General features: G+C 49.3%; 8 protein-coding genes across 8 annotated transcripts; 2 read left to right on the forward strand and 6 right to left on the reverse strand.

Moving 5' to 3' along the window:
• Positions 1 to 1,353: 1,353 nt before the first annotated feature.
• PG986_013803 (uncharacterized protein) lies at positions 1,354 to 4,693 on the reverse strand (the record flags this gene model as incomplete). The annotated part of the gene is made up of 10 exons (XM_066850025.1): positions 1,354 to 2,100; positions 2,268 to 2,338; positions 2,416 to 2,546; positions 2,606 to 2,653; positions 2,764 to 2,998; positions 3,065 to 3,387; positions 3,438 to 3,634; positions 3,676 to 4,130; positions 4,188 to 4,450; positions 4,527 to 4,693. The coding sequence occupies 10 exons, from the start codon at positions 4,691 to 4,693 to the stop codon at positions 1,354 to 1,356; spliced, it is 2,637 nt and encodes an 878-aa protein (XP_066694168.1).
• A 299-nt stretch (positions 4,694 to 4,992) lies between these two features.
• Positions 4,993 to 6,851, reverse strand: PG986_013804 (uncharacterized protein; the record flags this gene model as incomplete). The annotated part of the gene is made up of 6 exons (XM_066850026.1): positions 4,993 to 5,414; positions 5,482 to 5,682; positions 5,738 to 5,770; positions 5,826 to 6,205; positions 6,258 to 6,500; positions 6,796 to 6,851. 6 exons carry the CDS (start codon positions 6,849 to 6,851, stop codon positions 4,993 to 4,995), a joined length of 1,335 nt encoding a protein of 444 aa, XP_066694169.1.
• Positions 6,852 to 7,148: 297 nt separating this feature from the next.
• PG986_013805 (uncharacterized protein) lies at positions 7,149 to 9,193 on the forward strand (the record flags this gene model as incomplete). Its single annotated transcript, XM_066850027.1, has 6 exons — positions 7,149 to 7,375; positions 7,498 to 7,558; positions 7,616 to 7,811; positions 7,865 to 8,024; positions 8,074 to 8,294; positions 8,343 to 9,193. 6 exons carry the CDS (start codon positions 7,149 to 7,151, stop codon positions 9,191 to 9,193), a joined length of 1,716 nt encoding a protein of 571 aa, XP_066694170.1.
• A 292-nt stretch (positions 9,194 to 9,485) lies between these two features.
• PG986_013806 (FAD-binding domain-containing protein) lies at positions 9,486 to 11,420 on the reverse strand (the record flags this gene model as incomplete). Its single annotated transcript, XM_066850028.1, has 3 exons — positions 9,486 to 9,491; positions 10,328 to 11,161; positions 11,358 to 11,420. The coding sequence occupies 3 exons, from the start codon at positions 11,418 to 11,420 to the stop codon at positions 9,486 to 9,488; spliced, it is 903 nt and encodes a 300-aa protein (XP_066694171.1).
• Positions 11,421 to 12,183: 763 nt separating this feature from the next.
• Positions 12,184 to 13,040, reverse strand: PG986_013807 (NAD(P)-binding Rossmann-fold containing protein; the record flags this gene model as incomplete). Its single annotated transcript, XM_066850029.1, has 3 exons — positions 12,184 to 12,645; positions 12,696 to 12,799; positions 12,995 to 13,040. 3 exons carry the CDS (start codon positions 13,038 to 13,040, stop codon positions 12,184 to 12,186), a joined length of 612 nt encoding a protein of 203 aa, XP_066694172.1.
• A 755-nt stretch (positions 13,041 to 13,795) lies between these two features.
• PG986_013808 (benzoate 4-monooxygenase cytochrome P450) lies at positions 13,796 to 15,925 on the reverse strand (the record flags this gene model as incomplete). Its single annotated transcript, XM_066850030.1, has 7 exons — positions 13,796 to 14,088; positions 14,217 to 14,500; positions 14,593 to 14,832; positions 14,859 to 15,072; positions 15,172 to 15,277; positions 15,346 to 15,425; positions 15,505 to 15,925. 7 exons carry the CDS (start codon positions 15,923 to 15,925, stop codon positions 13,796 to 13,798), a joined length of 1,638 nt encoding a protein of 545 aa, XP_066694173.1.
• A 706-nt stretch (positions 15,926 to 16,631) lies between these two features.
• Positions 16,632 to 17,988, reverse strand: PG986_013809 (uncharacterized protein; the record flags this gene model as incomplete). Its single annotated transcript, XM_066850031.1, has 4 exons — positions 16,632 to 17,139; positions 17,218 to 17,591; positions 17,661 to 17,765; positions 17,836 to 17,988. Coding segments are annotated over 4 exons (1,140 nt in total), but the record flags the coding sequence as incomplete, so codon positions are not given.
• Positions 17,989 to 18,431: 443 nt separating this feature from the next.
• On the forward strand, positions 18,432 to 19,267 carry PG986_013810 (uncharacterized protein; the record flags this gene model as incomplete). The annotated part of the gene is made up of 2 exons (XM_066850032.1): positions 18,432 to 19,122; positions 19,248 to 19,267. The coding sequence occupies 2 exons, from the start codon at positions 18,432 to 18,434 to the stop codon at positions 19,265 to 19,267; spliced, it is 711 nt and encodes a 236-aa protein (XP_066694175.1).
• Positions 19,268 to 22,949: the final 3,682 nt, after the last annotated feature.

Raw genomic sequence — 22,949 nt, forward strand, 5'->3', positions numbered from 1 at the left:
CGCGTGCTTTCGCTTCAGCCATGGTTTTCGTATCTTGGTGCTTGGGACAGCTCGGCCGGGAGAAAAAGAAAGTGGGCATAATGCGGACCCCTGGAATTAAGCAGCCAAAAGCCCCAAAGCCCCCCGAAAGCCGCCCCAAAAAGCCTCCAAAAAAGCCTGCATGCGGGTCAAAGCCCGAACCCATCACCCACCTGCAGCCCCCCTCAACTGGGCTGCAGCTGCAGCCACAAGGACCGCTGTCCAGGTCATAGGTTCGGGAGGGTGAGCCTGCATTGCACTGCATCGGCTGGGTTTCCCGTTCCAGAAAAGGGATTTGCTTCTTCCATTTCGACAGCTCACTTTCGATTGAGCTGCATCTCGACCAGCGCGTTGCATTGCCAATTGCCACCTCGATCTCCTCTGTATGCAGTTGCATTTTGTTGCTTACCCTCGGCTGTGGAATCCCAATTCCATTTCCCTCCGACCCTCCCTCTCTCCCTGCTCCCTGGCCCTGGACAGGCTGATCGCGATAACGCGACCGTCGCAGCGCTTCTGGGGCCGCAATCTCTCCAGGCCGTGCCAAAATATGCAACGCAGCAATAGCAAGCTGCAAACAAACAAACACACACACACAAAAAAAAAAAAAAAAAAATCTTTTCGTAGATAGGTAGATACGGCACGTAGCACTACGACCTTCCTTGTCGCTTGCCTGGCTTGCCAAGAAACCAAGAAACTCCACAGATGTGCGCTGCCGTTGGTTGGCATAGCCGTTGCAGCCGATTCAACAAGGATGCATCTACGTGCTTTATGCATGCAGGTGCGGCGGACGGACTCTGCAAAGAAACCACACCAATTAGACGGGCTGCATAGCATGGTCACCTCACTCGACGATCCAACCGGTCGAAAAGGAAATCATGAAAGAAAAGAGGAGAAGCAACACTCCTTGCACTAATCTCTCCCTCCGTCATCTTTAAACTTGCAAGCCAGTACCACAGTAATCATTGAAGCACATTGCCAATAACATCCAACTTTTGTCGCCATCATCTCGCTGTGCCAAGTTCCATGACTCGATTGGCAGTTTACCGACAGGGGCATGACTCGATCAAGATCTATGTATAGCTGCTTCGCTTTATCTAATCATTTAAACAAAGCCTGAATCGGTTGCAAATTCGACGAACCGTACTGCCTGCTTCCATGGCGCCGGCCGAGTCGGCACCGTGGGCCCCCTGTCTCAATCGTGCCGCCCGATCGAGTCTATCGTAGTCTGGGGTGCCGGTTCTAGAACAAGCTTGATTCATCTACCAAGTGCAGTTGGGGTCAACAGGATCAGGGGTTTGGCTTGACACCGGCTTACTGTTTAGCTAAGCAGCTATACTAGTGGAAACGGAATAGGCAGTGAGAGAACCGACTGAAGCGAAAGTCGATATGAAGTGGGTAGGTCTTCCGCTGATCTGGGTACTCATAGCGCTCAGGGTAGTACTGTTGTTGCTGCTGTGGCGCGGGCGGCTGTTGTTGGTGATACGGCGCAGGTTGCGGCTCTCTGTAGCCGTACCCAGCTTGGGACTGCGGGCCGGCCGGGGTCCATGGCTGCGCCCCAGGGGCAGCTCGCGGAGGCGTTGTTGCCGGCGGCCCCGGGTCAGCCACCTTGAGTCGCTTCGTCAGAGCGTTGGGGGCCTTGGGCATGCCAAACGCATCGTAGCGCCAGAGGTTCTCGCGGGCCCGGCGGGCGGCGTCGGCGCCGTAGACTTGCTTCAAGTAGTTCAAGAAGCCCTTGTAGGCGTGCGCGACCGTCTCGAAGTTCTGCTTGCCCAGCACCACGGTCCGGCCATGGTCCGTTTCGTCTAGGATGTCGTCCGTCCCCAAGGCGTCGAGCTCTGCCAGGGCGAGGGCGGACTGGAACGCGTTGCGGATCTGGCGGCCGTTCCATCGCCCGTCCTTGTTCGTGTCGAAGTAGTCCATGGCGAACTGGGTAATCTCGGGTTCCTTGATCTCGAGCTTCCTGTTGTTCTTCTCGTACCGTGACTTGATTCGTTCCCAGTGCTTCTGGAAGATTTGCAGCGTCGCGTCCCGTTCCAGGGGTGGGTAATAGAGACTGATGTGTATACGCGAGGTAAATGCTTCCTATAGAGGCATGTGTCAGTATTATCGCTTCTAGGAAAGCCAAGGGACTGGCGCGTTGTCTGATATCTTATGCAACATGGTTCTGAGGGACGCCATGGGCAGTGACTCCTTCCTGTGAGACTTCCTGTGCAAGAATAAATCGATGCGGCATCCCAAAGATTACTTACATCGAAAACTCCAACCCGGTTGGTTGTCAAGAAGAGTACACCGGCGTAGTACTCCATCATGCGAAGGAAGACTGATGAACATTAGCGGGCTACGAAGCCGAGTTACGTCCGGTCTCCATGGCTTGCCTGCGACAAGACTGTTCCTCACGAAGTCCTCTCTGGTTCTTTCTCCCAGGAACACATCGGCCTCGTCGATGAGAAGGATCGAGTTCCATCGACTTGCTAGGTTGAAATTCTCCAGGGCTTCCTCGACTTCTTCGGCCGTTGTGCCAAGGTCGCCTGTAAACCATCAGCCTGTGAAAGAACGGTGGAAGGGCAGGGCGCGATGATATTCTTACCACTTGTTATCTGGAATAAGGGCCTGCGGAAGGAGTCGGCCACGCATTCTGGGAAGGGGTATCAGTTGTGCTCATGTAAGCAGGCTTACCCAACTCACCCGCTGTCGACGTCTTTCCGACTCCAGGTACACCATGCAACAGCATGATCAGCCCTCTACCTGTGTCCGAGAGTTAGCGCTCGAGTTAATAGGGGTAGAGCAGGTTGCATCGTGCCTTTCCCGCGAACAACATCCAGCTTGTCACCGTCTGTCGAGGCGAGCTTCCGGTCCCGGAAGTGCTGTCTGATCATGGACTTCACCATGTTCACATGACCAGAGGGCAGGACAAGCTGGTCTAACCCCTCCCCTTCGCCCAGAATGGCGACCTCGGACATGTTCGTCAAGTCCAACCTGTCTATTTGCATATATGTTAGATATAGGTTCAGCTCATGAATAATATGAGATAGGTTCTTTTACTTACGCCATTTTCGACTGCGCAGAACAAAACCAAAAACTCGGTAAGTCATGACGAGGAAGTCGTCATCTGCCACAGCTTTCTGCTTGCCAATGTCCTCCAAATCCCTACTGGAGCAAATCAATGGTGTTGTAGAGGGTAGTTTATCCAGTTGTTCGGCGATGAAGTCCTCCATTATCTGAATCACCAAGTACTCGTCGTTGTGAGTTGTCTCGTCGAGACAGCATTCCTTGACACATTGCTTTTTGAGTGCTCTTCTGTGCGCGGTGACTCTTCTGCGAACAATTCCGTTGTTCCGTGTCTCTCCGTCAGAGCCGGAAGCGTCAGAACTGTCTGGAGTGGGCAACGACGCATGCAAAGCTCTGTCTGTAGCCCGTACGAAGCGGGGAGTCCACCTGGGGTAGGGTCGAAAGCCTCGTAAAAGTCAACCACTACCTGGCTGTCGATTTCCTCTCGTGTGCCCAGAGTTAACCCTGTGTAGTGCATATGCTTGATTCTAGCCACTTCCAAGAACATCTTGCCCCTCTCGATAAGGATGTCTCGAAGTCCCAATTCTTCAGAACAACGCAGGATAGACTGGCAATGATATTATCTTCATTTTACCACCAAAATCAAACCTCGAGATCGTAACGACTTTTGTGATTGGTCCCGTCGAAGTCGATGTAGTTGAGGAAGACGAGAATTGGGTTGTCATCGAATTCCGCCATAATGTCGTCCTTCCAGAAGTCCAAGCCGCCCTCGTCGCGATTCTTGACCCGGTGCCGCGTGCTGGCAATTTTTATTATTTGGTACGCTTGCTTGCGGTCATCGGAAATAATGAGATCTCCTGGAATGTAAAGGAAAGCCAGACCGCCAAATGCGACTGATTTACCTCGATCGCTTGCAATGTAGTCCTGCTTCTTCTTGATGTAGTTATCGATGAATGATAGAAGGCATTGTAGTTCTTGCAATTCCACGGACGATTTTCTAAGCCAGTTCGTCACGGTCTCATCGGTCTCTGAGTCGTTTTGGGTCCCTTCTGAACCTTTTTCGATCCCTTCGGAATCGTATCCGGTCTCTCCTGGTGGGTCCTCTGTATATTAGAGTTCATGTCAGCAATTGTGAATGAAGGCAGGGGTTGTTATTCCACCTGGGGTTTCACCTTCGAGAAACTTCTCGCGTTCAGCCGCCCTGTCCCCAAGATCTTGCTCATAGTAAACCAAGGTCCTGAAGGGCCGGAACATCAAAAACGCCCCTGAAAGTTCCTCTTTCGTAATCTCCGAAATAAGTCTGATAAGGCTTGCTGCGTTGATCCGGATTCTCTCAGGTAACGGAGCCTCACCAGCAACGACACTGCATTTAATGGCTGGCATCTGCAGTCGCCTGGGGTGCCTTGTTGCGTCTTCGGCGTCGCTTGCTATCGATTTTCATTTTGATCAGGGGTTCTCCAACAAGAACGTCAATGGCATAGAAATCTGTTTTTCGAAACAAATCAATGGTGCGGCCGGCCTTCTGGAAGGTGTCCCATCCGACGCAATTGAGGTCCGGAAAGCACAAGTTCGGATCCTGGTCCAATGTCACAGGTGACAATGGCTTGGCTTCGGGAAGTTCCCCTCCTCGAGGGGGTTTTAGGGTAGTAAGTGGCTCCTTCGACATAAGCTCCAAGAACTGGTCTGTTCCTGGTTCTCGTGGTGGTTTTTTTTTTTTTTTTTTTTTTTTCGTCTCACACCCGTATTGCCGCCTTTCATAGTCTCGTTGAAAACTCTGACAGGTCCCGTTGGTTGCCTCTAAAGGTGGGCTGGGGGACGGGATGGCTGCGCATTTTGTTGCAAGCTGGGAAGAATAGAACGATCCTCTGGGGAGCTGGAGATTCCTGCCTCTGGTATTCGAACGCTGGCATCCATGAGTTTATAGAAGTTATCGTTGCGAAGTTGCCAGTGTCGAGCTCTTGTCGCTTAGTCGCGGTCGAAGGAAGCCATGTATCGACGAAACTCATGGGCCATATTCATGGCTTCTTTGAAGTGCCCATCCTCAACTGTTATCGTGTCCCATTCGTCCTTGTCTTGTTGCTTCGGCCCTGACGTTGCCAATGCTATAGCTGATTTGAAGCAGTGACTCATTTCATGACCATTCATATCAACCTGTGACGCCGAAGCCAGCAGGAACCGAGTGGCACTTCGACTCAGAACAATCCTTTTGTCTTGGGCACAGAACCGCTGCTCTAACACTTGCCATACTCCTCGGCGCTTGGGGTAGTCCAGCTTCTCGAAGAGAATTGCTAGATCCACAAAAGAGGAGATACGGGCATCCATATTACATATTCTGTTGGTTGCCAGAAATAGGAGGCCGTTGAATAGCTTGAGAGCACCGAGTAATGCTAGATTCAACTGTAAGCATCGTCGTGAATGCTAGTCTGAAATTCGATTTCTTCGGGGTTTTCATACCTTGCTTTACTGAATACTGGCCTTTTTCTTTTGTATTCTCAGCGAATATTCCGTCGCAATCGTCGATGAGGAAAATGGCATCCCATTTCTCGCCCAGGGAGAACCGCCTTGCCAGAGTTCGTTCCAGATCTTCACGCTTCGTGTCCCGGTGCAACTCACTGAGAATTAGCAGTGGTCGACGAACCCTCGTTGAAATGTATTCTAGAGACATCAGCTGGTTTCTCTGCATCGAAATCTTATAATTTTCGGCACTCACCCACTGTATAACTTTTCCCAACGCCGGGCGCGCCTTTGAATAGTTAGCCTCAACTATGAACAGTATATCGACAAGTGATATTACAGACCGTGGAGTAAAATGATCATCCCGTCCCCCTTGGTTGTTGATGACATTGAAGCACGCGGCGTATTACCGCGACACTTTGCATCTACCATTGCGTTGATTGCTTTAAGCTTGCTGTCATCAATAACTGGGTCTGGGATGCTTTCGGGAAACTCCAGCGGCCGGATGTTCTCAGCATTTATAAGCACTATATCAATATCAGTAACCATGTCCATCATGGATGCGATCAGCAACTGTGGTTGCAGCCACTTCATCAGCAACTCGAGCTGCTTTGCTTTGGTAGTGTCTTCTTCCGACTCTAACGCCTGCTCGAAGTTAGGCATGTGGTGCATGAGGCACCCGTAAGGTTCATGTATGACCAAACATGTTCCAATCAAATTCTGACTGTAGTTTTACGTGTCAGCAGATAGCAAGTTTGGAAGGGAGGGTATCCTACCCAGGATGGAACTGTGCTACGTCTCTGATGATCTGCGACAGAGTTCCGGAGTGCACGATCAGATGGCGGCCTCTGGGTCTGGTACTCGTGGCATAGTCGAGTAGGTCTGGGGGCTGACCGGCATTTGCCTTCGCAACATCAGCATTGGCAGAATTGACGACAGTTACAACCTCAATAAGGGGCTCAGGGTTTCCCTCTAGATCCACAGGCTGCAGGGTTGACGAGGGGTCGCTTCGTGAAGAGCTGAGAACGGTATGTTCAGAAAGCGCGCTTTCCACCTTCGGGTTGAAGCATTTTGTCGTGAACAGGATATCAGCAGGTTCTGACTCTTCCGTTATTCAAGACATCGTCTCAGTGGAAACTGCTGGAGAAGGACAGCGCTACTATAAAGGTCAAGACTCAACAATGAAACCGAGAGTCCAACTTCTTTCCGCCCAAAATAATGCGAGCTGAAATTTGCGGGCAGAGAAATGTCTGCTGGACAGCCCTCCCCCTGGACATTATCCCTCTTCATGGTTACACTTGATAACCAACAAACCCGATGTCGCCTCCACTCGCTCTCCAATCATGCAGCGTAGCACGGAGAATCTCCATCACAACTTCCTGCACGACCTCCTGCAGGAAGGGGTAGTGTCTCATATACAGGTTTAGGCAGCAATTAGGCCAAGGTTGGCGCTTGAAATTGCTAGTGACCTCCTGTTCGCCACAGCATCATTTGCTTCATGCAACGCCATAGACTCTGGCCTCTCGTTGTATTGCACAACTCATGTGCATCTCAGTAATAACAAAGTAAGCGAACGAGGTAGAGACGGTCATGAGCCTATTGATTGAGGCCCATGCGAACCCCTCAGCGACAGATATCTACCAATTTCTCTCCGTTCATTCTCACACATGGCGACGACTCCAAGCATCAGGGTCACCGAAAATACCACACAACTAATGATATCCGAGTCGGCAGCTCTGCCTCGACTCGAGGTCAGACCACTGGTAACCTCTCCGGCTAGCCCAATCAAAGAGTTTCCCCAGATCATGATCGAGTTTAAAGAACGGTACCCAATAGAGCCCGAGGCACGCATTGAAAAGAATGCAGCATCCGTTCCAAGACCAGTTGGCAAGAGGTGCTAGAAGTATTGGATGATGCAGCGACAGGCTATGCTAGGAACAAAGGGTTTAAGGGGGCGTTGAAGAAAACCAAGGAGTTTATCGAGAGTAAGGCGGATACAGTGCAACGAGTGTCTAGTATCGTCCCAGATGTGGACTACGCGAAGCCGATGCTCGGTACTCTGACTTTCCTCCTTCAGGTACGTTTATGTCCAACACTTCTTCGTATGCGTGAGACTGACCAACGATGATACTAGGCGTTTCAGCAAACTTGCAAAGTGCGCGAGGACGTCAAAGGCGGGATAGAAAAGCTGAAGAAGAATTTTGGCCTCGCCGAAGACTACATTGCAATGTATTCTGCCAACAGGAAGGTCGTGGGGGCGGTGAACACTCTTTACATCACAATACTCAAGGCTATTGAGGATGTCATTGGCTACTATACCCAGCACATGTGTGAGTTCTTATTCCACCCACCCACCTCCGCGTATTGCTGATAAGACACAAAGTCATAAAGGGGCTAAAGGCTATGTGGGACGGCAAGAACTACGAGAAGTCGCTCCTCGAATGCTTGGAAAACATCAGCAAGGATGGCAACGAGCTCATTCACGAAGCTGATACCGCCCACAAGCAAGCGACCAACAAAGTAGCAGAGGACCTGGAGAGAGGGTACGTCATGATATTGATGATCCCGTGGCTAGAACCTCCATTCTAACAGCATGTTTAAAGGTCTGGGAACTATGGACACCATTGATAAGAGGACTGAGAATATCGAAGTCATGGTCAAGGGTGCCAACAAAGGTATCATGGGTATGGTCAAAGATCACCTCGTAGCGATGGAGGCCAGATACGAAAAGGAGAGGGCGCGCCATGAGAAAGAAAAAGCCAGGAACGAGCGAGATATGCAATTCCTTCAGCGCCAAATTGGACAACAAAATGGTGAGATCTCAGTTACGTCCTGAACGAACCAGTGCTAACGAGAACCAGCCGAAAACAGGGATTTGAAACAGCTCTTCTACCGAGTCATTACGCCCGAACCCATGCCACTTGCAGCACCAACTGTCGTCACTCAGCAGGATCTACTCGGCTTCCTAGACTCGACAGACGTCGACACATCAGACATCGAGTACATCATAGCCCAGCGCGAGCTCATCATAGCAGGGGGTCAGGACCGCACCGAGCAGATCATGAAGTCACCGCAGCTTCGGGAGTGGTTGGTCCAAGCTGAGAGCAAGGAACTTTTGATCCACGGCAACTCAGAGCCCGAGCCCCTCTCCCCCATCTCATTCTTCTGTGCCTTGTTGATGCAGAACTTGCGCGGCGTCGACCAGTTCAAGTCTCTTGCCTTTTTTTGCGGGCTCCACTCCTACGACGATTTCGGCGGAGCCCGACCGATGATCTTGAGCCTGCTCGCACAGCTTCTGCAGCAACAGCAGTTTGACCTCGGGTTCGTCGACCATGAATTGGCCTACTGTATGGACGACGGGGACATCGGCGCATTCTGCTACGTCTTCGGGCAACTTGTGCGCCAGGTAAAAAGCACGGAGAGCGTGTTCTGCGTGATTGACGGCATTAACGTCTACGAGGCCCTGGAGGAGGAGCTTCTGCAGGACACGGCCTGCGTGCTCCGGCCTTTGCTCGACTTGACCAGGGAAAGGGGCTCCGTCTTCAAGATCCTGGTGACCAGCCCCTCGATCACCGAGGACACTCGACAGGCTATCGAGGATGAGAACTACCTTGCCCTGCCAAAGCCGGCGGCGAATACTCTTGGATACAGTGATTTGCGGTTCGAGCGGCAGTGGCAGGAAGGCTTCAAACCCAACCAACACTACCAATAGTTGTATTCAAGTCATTATTATACAAGTGCGGGAGAGGCTCACGCCTTTAAAACTAAAGGTATGCTAGGAGGTGCAATAAGGCCAAACCGAATCCAACAGAAGCTGAGGGTGTGATGCACTATCAACCAAACAGCTTTGTACTGGGCGACTCCAACACCATAGACTGGGTGTGTTTACTGGTGTTTCCAACAGAACAAGCGACGAGCCAATATTTAATGTACCAAGCTAGATCTCACTTATTTATTTATCCGGCAAAGCCGCCCGTCTTCTTGGGAAGCCCACTGTTCGCTCCCTACGGCTGTCAAGCCATAGAACAGCCCGTTAGGATCATAATTGTCCTTGACTCTTCTCAGCTCCGCATAATTGCTGCCGTAGAATACGTCCTGCCACCCAGGTTGTCGGAAATCCCCTTCATTAATGTACGCGCCACCGCCTGGCGTAAGTGCCTCGAGTCTCGGCGTGATATCGTTTGTCATTTTTTCTTGGAGGACTTTGTTTGCCTGAAAATCAAAAGCATCGTATGCTCTACACAAGGCAGGATATATTGTTAGTAAAGACTTCTGCGGTCTTTGTTGCGAATAAAAAAAGAAAACAAAAAAAACAAGTGGCTTCTTCTAGGAGTGCTTCAGGCCACAGAGGTGGAAGTCGTAAATAAACCTACAGGCCGATGACCATGTTTATGATACTGCTTCTCCAAACGGGGTTCACCGAGTTTCGAACCCCACCAGTCGGAAAGCCCGAGACGTCCATGGAGGATCCGGAGACGGCCCCCCCCTTGTCTATTGATATACCGAATCGCGTCCATGAGAGCCCTAGCCGTGGAGTTGGTTTCGACCAAAGATTTCGGGATCAAGCGGCCGCCTATGTTAAACTCTGTAATATTATTATAAGGAAACATTGAATGATAGGCCTTGAGAAAAGTATCAAACTGTTCCAGTCGGAACTCTGCTGCCATGGTCAGCCTCTGAAACCTACGTTTGGTGACGAAAGGATTGCGGGTGTGTCGCACGCAAAAGTGGAACTCCACCAGAGCGTACAGCAAGAGCGGCATATGTAAGTACTCAATGCGACAGGGTGAGACACAAGGCCCGGGATTTCCTTACCGTAAGAAATGCCACTTTTGTTAAGAAATACAAGAGTGGGCCTCAGCAGTGCCTCGAGCTCAGGAGCCCGGAGATCGGGCCCAACAACTGGCGAAAGACTGAAAGTGCCCGGGGTCAGCAGCCAGCTGTTCCATGTCCCCTTGCGCGTCAGGGCGGGTAGTGACATGATGTAGGTCTTCGCGGCCTCGTAGAAGACGTCGTCGGAGACGCCAACGGTCGTGAAGTTGAGGCTTGCCGCCGACAGCACAGCCAGCCGGTGGGCGCGGACAGTCACCGACACGACGGCGGCGTACGTGCCGCCGCCGCCGCCCGAGAGGGCCCAGAAAAGGTCGCTGTGCTGCACGGGACTTGCCGTCAGGCGCTTCCCGTCCGCCGTCACTACCTCCCACTCCAGGGCCTGGTCCGCGCCCAGGCCGAAGCGGGAATTGAGCGGTCCGTGGCCTCCGCCCTGGAGGTAGCCGCCCGTGGTGCCGACGGTCGGGCAGGCGCCAGCCACGACGACCAACCCGGCGGCGTCGGCCGCCGCGTAGACCTCGTACCCCGACACGCCGGCGCCGAGCTTCATGGCCGGGCCGCGATAGCCGGGCGACTTGTAGTCGTCAATAACGGCCGTGTCCTTGAGGAAGTGCGTCCAGAGGGCGAGTGCACCGGCGCCCGTCGACTTACCAAAGTAGTCGTGGCCCGTATTGCGAATGACCAAGCGGATCCGCCGTGTCGTCGCGAAAGCAAGCGTGGCCTGGTAGTCGGCCGTGGAGGCGGCCCTTACTGCGTACTGGACATAAGCCCCCTTGACGCACTGGTCCTGTGGCCGGGAGAACGGGTCGCAGCTGGCGTTGGCGAAGAAGGTGCCATGGGAGATGAGGAGCTACTAAGATGGGTGTCGGGGAACCACCAGGCCGACCTCAGGGCAGCGCAAGCGGCACCGTCGTAGGGGGCCAGGGAGGAGTGGTGGCAAGGTGCAGCGATAGACACCGTAGCGACGAGGCGACCGCCGACCGTGCGGTTGAAGGCGACCCATTCTGACTCGGATGGCCAGCATGTGTCGCCCGGGAAGCACTTACATTTCCCAGTGTCTGCAGGCTGCGTAGGATACCCTGGCGGTGGCACCGGCCCGATTCAAGCATCGGACACGGCAGCGCCGATGACAAACCAGAGCAGGACAGTGGGGATCAGCATTTTACGTCGAGGCACGGAATATATGTGGCACAGAATACCTATCTATGGTGCAGTCAAGTTGTGGTTGTGCGTTCTGTTGGAGATGTAGGGTAAGTATTTATAGTGGGAGCAACACGCATGGCATCGCTTAGCTGATGCAAGGATCCCGTTCCTTCCGATGATACATTTTCCATGCCGCTGACAATATTTACATTCTTCCTGCAAGCCCAATTGGCAATGGAACCTCAGCTCCGGCTCAGCTCTATGGCTGATGTGCATGTTTCGGGTGCATAAGATCCCAGCAAGCCACATGGGATTGGAGCGTTGCATCCGGGGCGGATGCTCCATCACGCCCTACATGTCCATACAACCCGTGCTGGCTCTTAGTTCAGAGAACTGCGGTTGCGGGGGTGCCATTTCGGCGCTCTTCCAATCGTTCGATGCGATCCGATGGAGGGAAGAGACAGAAACGAAAAGAATCGGAAGGGTTTCTGGTGCCTATCATTAGCAGATCAGGTTGCACTTTGTCTGAGGCATCATGTCGCACATTCATGATGCACTTCAGCTTGAAAATAGACCGGTTCAAAATGCAATGGCGATTCGCTTTGGAATGCCGTTTGTGCTGATCGGTAGGTAATGAATGTACTGTATTCTGCTCTCTGCCTACGCGAAACTATGGCTACTTGGTATGTAGCCTATGTAGCATTACTACATCACTCTTCAGGGTCCAGCTCAATAGGCCAGTTCCGTACCATCGAAATTGTAAAACTTGCCCGAGGTCTTCTCTACCGTAGCTTCGTCAATCTTGCCCATCAAGGCAGGTACAACGTCCTTCAGAGCATGGGGAGCCCCGGGCATGCCCCAGAGCTTGGCGGACTCTTCGCCCGATTCGGTCTGGAAAAATCCAGGGTTCATCACCCAGCAGGCCAGCCATGGGTTCTCGAAGTGGGCACGCCGCACAAGGTAGTTGAGCGCGGCCTTGCTGGCCCCGTAGGCGCCCACCTTGACCGGGATCGTGGGCTCCATGTCCATGATCTGCGCGGCGTTGGAGCTAAGGGCCAGCAACTTGGGCGGCCCGCGACGGTCTGGGCTATCGGCGGAGGCTTTGAGCAATGGGAAGGTTGCGCTGAGAAGCGTCACGAAGGAGAAAGTGTTGACTTGGAAAATCTCCTCCATTTTTCCCGGGTCGATATCCTTGACGTCGGCAAAAGCGCTCGGGGGTTAATGCCTGCAACAGCGATGACAATGTCCAGCGCGGTGATTCCTGCGGCCTTGACCTGCTCGACCGCGGCGGCCGCATCTCCGGCTGATGTGGCGTTGATCTTGACGAGCAAGAGGCTGCTTCCCGCTGCAGGCTTGAAGGCTTTGAGGGTTGTGCTCTCGGGGTTGCGAACACTGGCAACAACGTTGTGGTTCGGCCGCGACAGGTAGGCCTCAGCCAGTGCGCGCCAATGCCTGATGTGAAAACGCCATATTGTCAGTCTCGGAAGCGGAAAGGGCTGCAAGAAAGGCCCGCGAATATTTCAGATTTGGATGGACTCACCACGGTTAGCACCGGTAATCAAGACGGTACAGGATTTCAGCGCCATGACAAGAGATTATTTGATGCAAATGGAGCAAGTCGAAACTGGAAAGCTGAGGGCCAGCGAAGGCACACTATTTCAACTACTTAACGGATGTGAGACCATTTTACAGAATCCTTTGCTACCAAATGCGGGGTGCCGGGCCAGGACTTTTGGGACAAATCAGTACGTACACCGGTCCCTGTTATTGTGTCACGATATGCGTATACTTTCAGACGCAGCATGGTCTGGAATGATCTCTGCGTCATGACGCCGCTTTTACTCTGTCTGAATCGGTGCGGCGTGGTACCAATTTTGTTTCCTCTTGTGACCTTAGCCGATCCCTCCGATCCTGGGCTCTCACAAGCATATATTGATGTCGGCTTGGGTGTAACACACCCAAGTCGGACTTGAATTGGTTCGGTGGCCTCGGATGTAACCTGTGGAGCCTTTTCCTCAGCAGGCTGCCTCCCTTGCTGCAAGCCATGGGGATTTACACCGCTTTGGCGGCTAGGCTACGTGGATCTGCGAATGCGACGGGGTTTCTAGACATCTCGATACTAAAGCAGAAACACGGGCGCATGATGACTGTGAGCTTGATGAGCTATCGGAAACGTGAACTACGTGTACGTACATCACAATTGCAAAAGTGCAAGGGAATGCTGCAGTATTTCGGGACAAAGAACGCTGCTCTGATTCGTTTCACTTGCCAGTACGTAGTTGTTGTCAAACTGGTCCTAGCCAAGGCTCTACAGCAAACAGCAGACAACTTTGTCATTTACCTAACTATGGCGCATTTCAAAACACAGCCTTAAGCCTCCCGGGTTGGGTACAAACTGGTCTTTCAAGTCCCTGTCCATGCCCCTTCCGTCCTCGCCTGGAGCCAGCCGGAACTTGTACTTCTTCGTAATCCCTGCCACCGCAAGTCGGAGGGCATCCATTGCCAAAGGCCGGCCAACACAGCTCGTGTGGCCCGTTCCAAAAGGCCTAGCCGCCAAAGCGTTGAGCACCATCTCTGGCGCAGTCGTCCAGCGCTCCGGTACAAACTTGTAGGGCTGAACGAAACAGTCGTCTCCTATGATGAAATGTTCCAACAATCGTCGGTTTAGTGTCAGGATATTGCCTGTGTCTTATGGGCATCCGCGTCACGCGAAGATCAAGGAAAAATGGGGAGGGGGGGACCGGGGATAAAAGGAGACCTACTCCGTGAAATGAGATACTGGGGCGCCACAATGTTGGTGTAGGGAGGAATCCATCTCCCACAGACCGCAAGGCCTCCATGCGTTGTCATGCGGGAACCCCCGGTCATGAGAGCCGGGTACAAACGCAGCGTCTCCTCAATGCAAGCGTTCAAGAAGGTCAAGCTGGCAAGTGCTTTCGCATCAGCCACGTCAACGTCCTTGACCTCCTGGTATAGATGTTCTAGCACCTTTGGGTTTCTGCCCACTTCGGTGAAGAGACCAACGAGTGCATTTGCTATCGGCCCACTGGTAACAGGGCCACATTGAATTTGTCAGTGCATATGCTTTCTGAGAATGCAGATACGATAAGGACGACTGATCCAAGTCGCGTTACTCACCTCCCAGCAACAATGGTCTGCAAACTATCCCCGCTCAGCCATCGAAGTGCATCGTTGATGACTTCTTCACTCTCCTCGTCTTGCATCATAATGTAGTGTGTGATGTCTCGCCCCTCATGGCGGGACTTGTCTTCAATACGACTCTTCATCTGCGTCTGGCACCAGAAGACCATGTCAAACCAATCCTTGAGCTGGAGAACCCGGGGGCCAAGTGGAACCCAATATGGATCAGCCAGGGCGCTGGACTCAAGGGGCCCAAAAGAGACAAGGCGCGTTGTAGCCGGACGATGATGATATGCCACTCCTGGCTCTTTTGCATTCCGAATGGCTTTCCGAGTGCAAAGTCACCCATGGCGTCGAAGGAATACCAGTAGAAGAGATCCCTCGCGTTGGAGACACGACCAGACTCAGCGTCGGCGGCGATGTTGACATAGAGATCTTCTAGATGACATAGTATTCGCTGCAGGTAGTCTTGAAGCGCTGGTAGCAACAACACCCATCAGATTCCAGCCATTGGCAAACTCATATTCAGAGAGGTTGGGGCAATTTGGGAGTTAGTTGCATATAAACACGGCTCACCTTGCGAAGAGAAAGCACGATTCCACTGACGGCGGCGGGCAGCATGTACGCCTCCTTTCTCCCTAGCCGTCACCAGCGCAAAATTTGGTAGAAGAAGATCGTACCACTTTGTGACGCATATCAGCATAGTGTCGGCTAACTGATTATAAAGGAAAAGAGAGAAGTTGGGATTACATCGGTCTTGATGCACTCGGAGTGAGGGCCATCAATGGCCATGAGAATCTCCGGTCGATATACAGTAAGCTCGCTGGGGCCTGAGTCGTCGCAGCCATGTTATGTCAGCTCTCTATGTTCGCATCGGCTGTATCAGAGCACCATTATGCTATTACTCACCGGTTCTCACGAAGTCGCCGTACTGCTCGTGCAGTTTGTGCAGCACCACATGATTTTTAGAGTCCCGGCAGGCCCAGACGTGCCACAGCTTCGTGACACGGGCATACCACGGCCCCGGGAATCCGGCTTTGGTCAGGCGGTGGTGGAACGCGCGGTAGACGACGATGCTGAGAAACAACCCGGTCAGGTAGCTACAAGATATGAGGACGACCCCGTAAGGCGCTGCCAATAGAAGAGGGCTAGAGCCCATGACGAAACGGTCGGCCAAGATCAGACAAGTAAATATCCATAAATGTGATAAAACAATCCAAGGGGCATGGACATGCCACTCGCCTCTGATGAAGACCCCATGGTGCGTGGTGAATCCGCAAAGAACGCCGGCGGCACCAAGGGCCGGGGACACGGTCCAAGCAAATGTCATGTTGAGTTGAGAAGTGAAAAGATGGAGAAAGTCCGAAGATGCTCCAGTCGGCCAAGTAAGTCTCAATGCTCCTTTTTCTTTCCCCTCTCCCCCCTTTCCACCCCCCTCAACTCATACAAGTAAGTCCATCCAAATCAATCGACTCGCAGAGAAAGTCAGGTTACCTTGGAGAACTACGTGGCATGCAGTCAGCTTCGTACGTGTGAATAGTATCGCGTCACCATGACATGATACCTATTGGACAAGGCAAACAGAACAGGATCAGCTTCCTGCATTGGCAATTGGGGTAGGACACGCTGCAAGGCTGCAACGATTGTTATCAACACTGTAACACAGGTCCGAGGCTGGATTCATGTTGGTGACCTCTCCTAGTAAGATCGTGTGCGCGCATATAGCCTGTCGTACAGCATACATACAACTGCTCATAGGGGGTGAGCGGCATGGGGTAGTCCATATATTAAACGCTTGCACTTTTCTCTATGCTGGGCGGAATCAATGTTCCCTGCAGTGCCCTATTAATATATGCAGTTTACTTTGTCATGCAGACAGGAGTTGGAGAATGTAACGTATTACCAACACCAGCTCCATGAAAAGCTACTTAACGTAACCTGGCATCTGCGGGGAGGTACCTTTCCCCATCTCCACCCCCACGGCCCGTTCCGCTGCATTGCTTTCTGTTCCAGCCCTGTAACTACCTAGCATACCCCCAGGCTAGCTCTGGCCGTTGTGTGATATCGCTCTGGATGCGGACCACGCCAGCCTCCAAATCCTCTGGCGGGGAAACGTGGCGCCCTGCCGTAGAGACAATTTCCGTAGTCAATGCCGACGCCGGCGCTGTTAGCTCATCGGATCGGTTATGTGTGGTTCGTAGTATGGAATCGTCGTGGATCCTCCCGTAAAACTGATTTCTGGCCTGCTGGTGTTGTGGCTGGTCCCGGAAGTGGCGGACGGGACGAAGTTTAGACAGCACATATGATCCAGACCCGGACCCGGACCCAGAGCCAGCCCCGGACGGATTGGAGCTTGCTTTGCTCCAGAACGGCTTCACGTAGGCTTGGAGAAGCGGGCCCAGGGTGGGGATGCAGGCCGCGATGATACCGAACCATATCTCGAAGGAGCTGATCAGGCCGATTAGCGCCAAGTGTTTTGTAAAGTCTGGGTCGTTTCGGGTGCGGATGGTGGCCGTGATCCGCCAGATCATGAATGCAATGGTTCTAAAAACATAGGAAGATATTATGGCATTAGTGTAATCCGGAGGCCTCTGACTCCGGCAAGTTATATTAACCACTTACGCAAACCCAAAGCTGAACATAATGCTAACGACGACCTTTTTGCGGCGAGGGATTCGCAAACTCCACAGTGGCGGTAGGGGAAGGACGACCATGGAAAAGTCCATGATTAAGTTGATGGCAACAGTTGCGTAATCGCTGATTGCCATGTCGCGACAATGGCCGTCCGGGCGCGGGTGCCAGAGCTGATCGATGGGCGTGCAGTTGGTGAGATAAACGGGAAGGAAGGCGATGCCATAGCACGAGTTGATGATGATTAGTGCCTTGGACCAAAGCTTGAACCGTGCCGTGACGAAGATGCGGCGGAATAGCCACAAGAGAGACATCTTGACGAACACGCTGGCGAGAAGCCAGCATACGTTTGATGTCATAACAAGCTGTGTCATCCCATTTTAGTTTAGGTGCTCTTCTATCTTCTTCTGGATCATACCATTGAGTCTACGCACCTTTGCACTCACGGCGATCTCGTCCTCGGTCAGTTCTGCCCCTGATTTGCCAAGCCCATTGACAGCAGCCCAGACAGCCACGCCGTGGAGAGCTATTGAATTTGCCTATGGAGTTTTCGCGCAGTCAGTCTCGCTGGTCTAGGCTTCTGTAACCCTGTTTGGGAGCGGAGCATACATAGGCGAACAGGACGAAGCCATCGTCCAAGTACCACTCTCGCCGCGATATTCTGGCAGCCCAGAGGCGTAGTAGTAAAAACCCTCCGCAAATCGCAGTGAAGATGGCAATGAAAACCAAGAGAACTAGGCCACTGGAACTAAAGTTTGCCATTCTGCCAAACTTCAGCGCGCAAAGAATGCGATTTGGATATTGATCCCCAGCACTCGGGTTTCGACAGGCAGGCAGTGCGTAGGTATGAAGGTGGGTAAGTAGGTAGGACAAAAGGCAGGAAGGAAGGACTCCCAGCCGTTGAGCAAGCGCCCGTAACTCCCAGAACTAAGTAAGTTATGTCTCACCAATCGTACAGCAGGTCGTGTAGTCCATGGCGCTTACCCTCCCACTCGGTATTAAGTGTGGCATGATGCTGCTTCTCGCCGGATACGTGCAACGACAAAGCCGGATCCAAGAGCTTGGGGAAAGGGTGGATGCACTCTTTGAGTGTGTATTTAAGGGGCGAGTCGCCGGTCTCTATTAGCACTTGCTAGATACGAATAGTCACACGATTTGAACAGTCGATGAATTGGCTACATTGAGATACTCTTACATTATTCACCATGGCATACCACACCTACATGACCCCTGTGAACTGGATATTCAAGTCATCTTTGCTCATCTGGCAGTTTACTGAAAGCGACTTTGCCACTTTTCTTGGTCCGGATACTGCTTTTGGCATCTTCGGGGCCGTGAGAGGGGGCCGCCTGTCGAGCGGCATCCCACCATCCCTGGCCGAGATCCTATGGCGATTGCCCCTGGTGGTCGTCTACAATTGGGCCAACCTCTTGTGTTTCAATATCGCGAACCAATGGGAGCCCAGGTCGGTCGAGGAAGACCGCCTGAACAAGCCGTGGCGTCCGCTCCCCATGGGCAACATCACCAGCCAGCAGGCCAGGCACGCAGTGTTGGCCTTGGTGCCCGCCACCCTATGGCTCAACTACTGCCTTGGGGTCTACGCACAAGGTACCGTCATTCACGTCATCATATGGCTCTACAACGGCCTGGGTGGCTCGGATGAGCCCTTTGTGCGGGAGATCCTGATATCGGCAGGGTACGCCATGTTCAACGGCGGCTCGCTACAGATTGCGCTAGGCAGAGAGGCACACATCAACAGCAACGGCGTGATATGGACTGCGGTCATCAGCGGTGTCATCGTAACCACCATGCAGATTCAGGATCTCAAAGACCTGGCAGGGGACCGGTTACGCCAGCGTAAAACACTGCCGCTTTATCTGGGCGAGGAGGTGTCGCGTCGGTCTATCGCCGTTTGTGTCTGCTTATGGAGCTGCATATGTGCACAGTTTTGGTCATTTTCTGCCTGGGCTGGCCTCGCCCTGAATCTTTTGGCCTTATTGATAGCCTGGTCCGTGTTGCAGCGGCGGGGTTGGAAATCTGACAGGATGAGCTGGCACATTTGGTGTGGTTGGCTGATTTGCCTTTATTCGTTGCCAATTATTGGAATATCGCACGGCAGAGAGCGTTCCGATGGTATATTGAGTGCTAAAGTGCTGTCTAAAGGAAAGAAAGAAAAGGACAAAAGAGAAAGGTGCTACCGTGCTAATAAATACACAAATGAAATGTCTAGCGTAGCGCGCTAGGCGCGTCAAGGGGCGACCCCCTGTCTCCATCCTCCTGCGACATGGAAGCGTGTAAGGTTAAAGGCATTCACACCGCAATGGTAGAAGCATAGCATGCGGGGTGTCCAAGAAGCTTGCTTACTGTGTCAGCCAACTACTGTTTGATAATTAATATGTATGTCTCATGTAACCATAAGCAACGCCCGGGTATCCGATGCCTTACCCGTGCTACATTCTGCCGTACCCGCAAAGTACCTAGGGCGATATTGAAAACCCCGAATCCGACTGACCAGGCAGGCTACCTAAGTAGCGCTGAAGAAAGTTGGCCTTGCGGGAGCCTGCATATTGGGTCTCATCCGGTTTCTTGGCCACATACACTTTCCCCCTTGAACCCTTTTTAGTTGGTGGATACCTTTTCGCCCTTCGGATGAAGCATCGACAGGCTATTTTGTGTTGGAGGTACATTGACGTCTCATTCGAAACATGAAAAGAAAGCAAAGGGAATATCAAGGCCACAAACTGGGCAACGAAGATATGTTTCAGCACTAGAGGTGTCGGCGACGCAGAAAATACCTGTACTAGGGCCCTTGGACAAGGTATAGGTAAAAAGAAATTGAATCAAGGATTAAGATGCAACCCTTACTGGCTGCCCCCCCTCTAATTGACCCCTCCTAATTTCAGATAATTCTAAAGCCCCTGAGTAATAATAATAGTATATAAAGGGGTTAAATCTCACTCGTTTCTTAATTAAAGTAAATTAATTTCTTCTTTTTTTTTCCTCTTTTTACTATTATTAATAACGTGGTTTATTACTACGCGACGTATATTACTTAGCGACGCACTTTTTTATTTCTCGACTTTTTTATATAAATTAATTTAATTATAACGCTTAAAATTAATTAAAACTACTCGTTATTTAATTCTTCGCTTAATTTTATATCTTTTTTACATATTCGTATATTATAACCTATTTCGCCGTAAACACTATAACGCCTTTCACCGGTCGCCTTCCGTTTCGACGAACCCCTATTTTCATTTTTATCGGGCGCTAAACGCTTCCTTTTTACCTTTTCGTTTTATAATTATTAAAATTTTTTAATAATAAAAGCTTTTTTAAATTAAACTCGCGACTTTTTAACTCTCCGGCGCTTAAAAAATATTAAATTAGCCTCTTTTAATATATATATCTTATTACGTATAAAGGTTATTTTATAAACTATTTTAATTATACCCTTCGCTATTTAATCTACTGTATTTAAAATCGGCGTCGAAAAGCTTTCTTAATAAATAAACACCCTCTTTTTAATATAAATAGAGTACTTAATTATTTATTAAGGGTTAAACGACGTTTAAAGGTCGTAAGTACTAGCCGTCCTTAAACGGGATAAATTAAATATAAACGTCTAGAGACGCATACCCAGCTTATTAATTACCTCGTTAAGGTTATAAAGTATTAAACTAAATACGTTAAATTTAAATTTAATATTAACTTCCGTAAAAATAATAAAATGCGCGGCTTTAAAAATAATAAAGAACTCGAGCTTAATAATATAGTTTATAAAAGCTTTAATAAATAACTTAATTTCTTTCGAATAAATATACTTTAAAAGCGAATAAAATACTATATCGAAAAGTTAAAGCAAGTGCGATAAATAAAGAGGCATACTAATAATAATAATATCGTTATCTTAGTAATATACCTTAAATTCGGCCGAAATATAGCTCTCGTAGCCGTCGAAAATTAAAAAGCGGTAGTAACTTTTCGTTTACGATTTAATATATTTATTAAAGTGCTTAATTTAATTTAAGCCTATCTCGTTATTAATTTAACTATTAAAAATCGGCTTAATTATTTAATCGCTCGGTAAATCGGTTTCGCGGGATTAATTCGCGAAATAATATTAACTTTAAACGATTAAAAACAGCGGAATACACTAGCCTTACGAATTAATATATTTAATCGCCGTTACCTATTCTTAATTACTAAGCTAAACCGATTTCGCTTTTTTACGCCGCTTAGCGCGTATTACGATAAGTATTAACCCGATTATACTTATTATAAAACCGATCTCGTCGAAATTTTAAATATTTTCGTTAATAATCCCGTATTTCGCCTTTATATTTATAATTAACGTAAACTAAGTAAAAATAATTTTAAAATCCTCGTAAAAAGCCCTCTAATAATCGTATCGATAATTTATTTTAATTTTTAAATCCGGGTTACGATTAATAAAACGTTTAACTTAATACTTACCGACGCGGTCGCCGCCGCGTAACGCGGTAAAAAAATTAGCTATATTTTTATACTAATAAAATCGGGAGGCATCCTTCGAATATTTAAATTAATTATATATTTACGAAATACCTCCTTTTTAATTAGATTTATTTTACGTCGTTTCGGTCGGATTTCGCGTTTTAAAATTCGGCTATAAATTCGATAACGTAAAATTAATTCGGATATATTATAAGCTTTTATTATTACTCTTTAACTTATTTAATTCGGTTCGTTTCGTATCGCTTAAATTATTAAAACTATTTAATCTTTTTAAAATTAATTAAGCATTATAATTGTAAAAATATTACGCGTTAAAGTTTAATTATATTAAAATTAAATTAAAGTGCGTCGCTAAGTAATATACGTCGCGTAATGGTAAACCACGTTATAATTAAAGAAGTACGTATTACGTAAGCGGTTTAAGCCGTATTAACCGGCGAAAATATTAACCGTACGGCTAAAGATTATAACGTTAATAAAGGTACCCTTCGTAATTAATTTAAAGGTTAACCTTTAAAAAAAAAGAAATATAAGGCCCTTTAGCTTTTTATCCCTATTAAAGAGACCTTTTTAATTAAATAAACCCTTTTTAAGCTAGCTTAAACTATACACTAACGTACCGGCTATTTTATATATATACTTAGCGTATCCTCTTTATAAAAGCGATCGATTATTTCATTAGTAAGCGATAGGTACACCGTTTTTTAAAACGTTATCCGGCCTTTAAAATCGTGCGTATTAAAGCGATAAATTTTCGGCGCCTTATATATATATTAAACGGGGCCGTGTAAAGGTTTTTTTAATTAGTTTAATATTACTATTATTAATAATATACCCCTTTAATTTAAATTTAACGCTAATAAAATAGGAATTACGATAACAATAAGGGAAAATATTATAATAATCGGACTTACCGCTTATTAAAATTTAATACGGAACGACTCGGTTAATTATAAGTAAGTAATCATTTTAAAGTGTATTAATACTATTAATAATATTTTACCGCTTTTAATTATATTTAAAAGTTAATCGGTCTAATAATAATAATTCCTTTAAAAAGAGGACGAGGTTAATTACGAATATAACGATTAAGCTTTTAAAGTATTATTAAAAGAATAAACTTTTAATTTTATAGCTTTAAAGTAGTTAAAAAAATCTTTATCTTTTTAACGAAGCTTAATAACTTTAATTAATAAAGGCTTTTAATTTTTAATAAATATAAAAGT

The sequence above is a fragment of the Apiospora aurea genome, assembly GCF_038362705.1.
Source record: "Apiospora aurea strain CBS 24483 chromosome Unknown utg000009l_segment0_segment0, whole genome shotgun sequence".
Classification (NCBI taxonomy): Eukaryota; Fungi; Ascomycota; class Sordariomycetes; order Amphisphaeriales; family Apiosporaceae; genus Apiospora; species Apiospora aurea.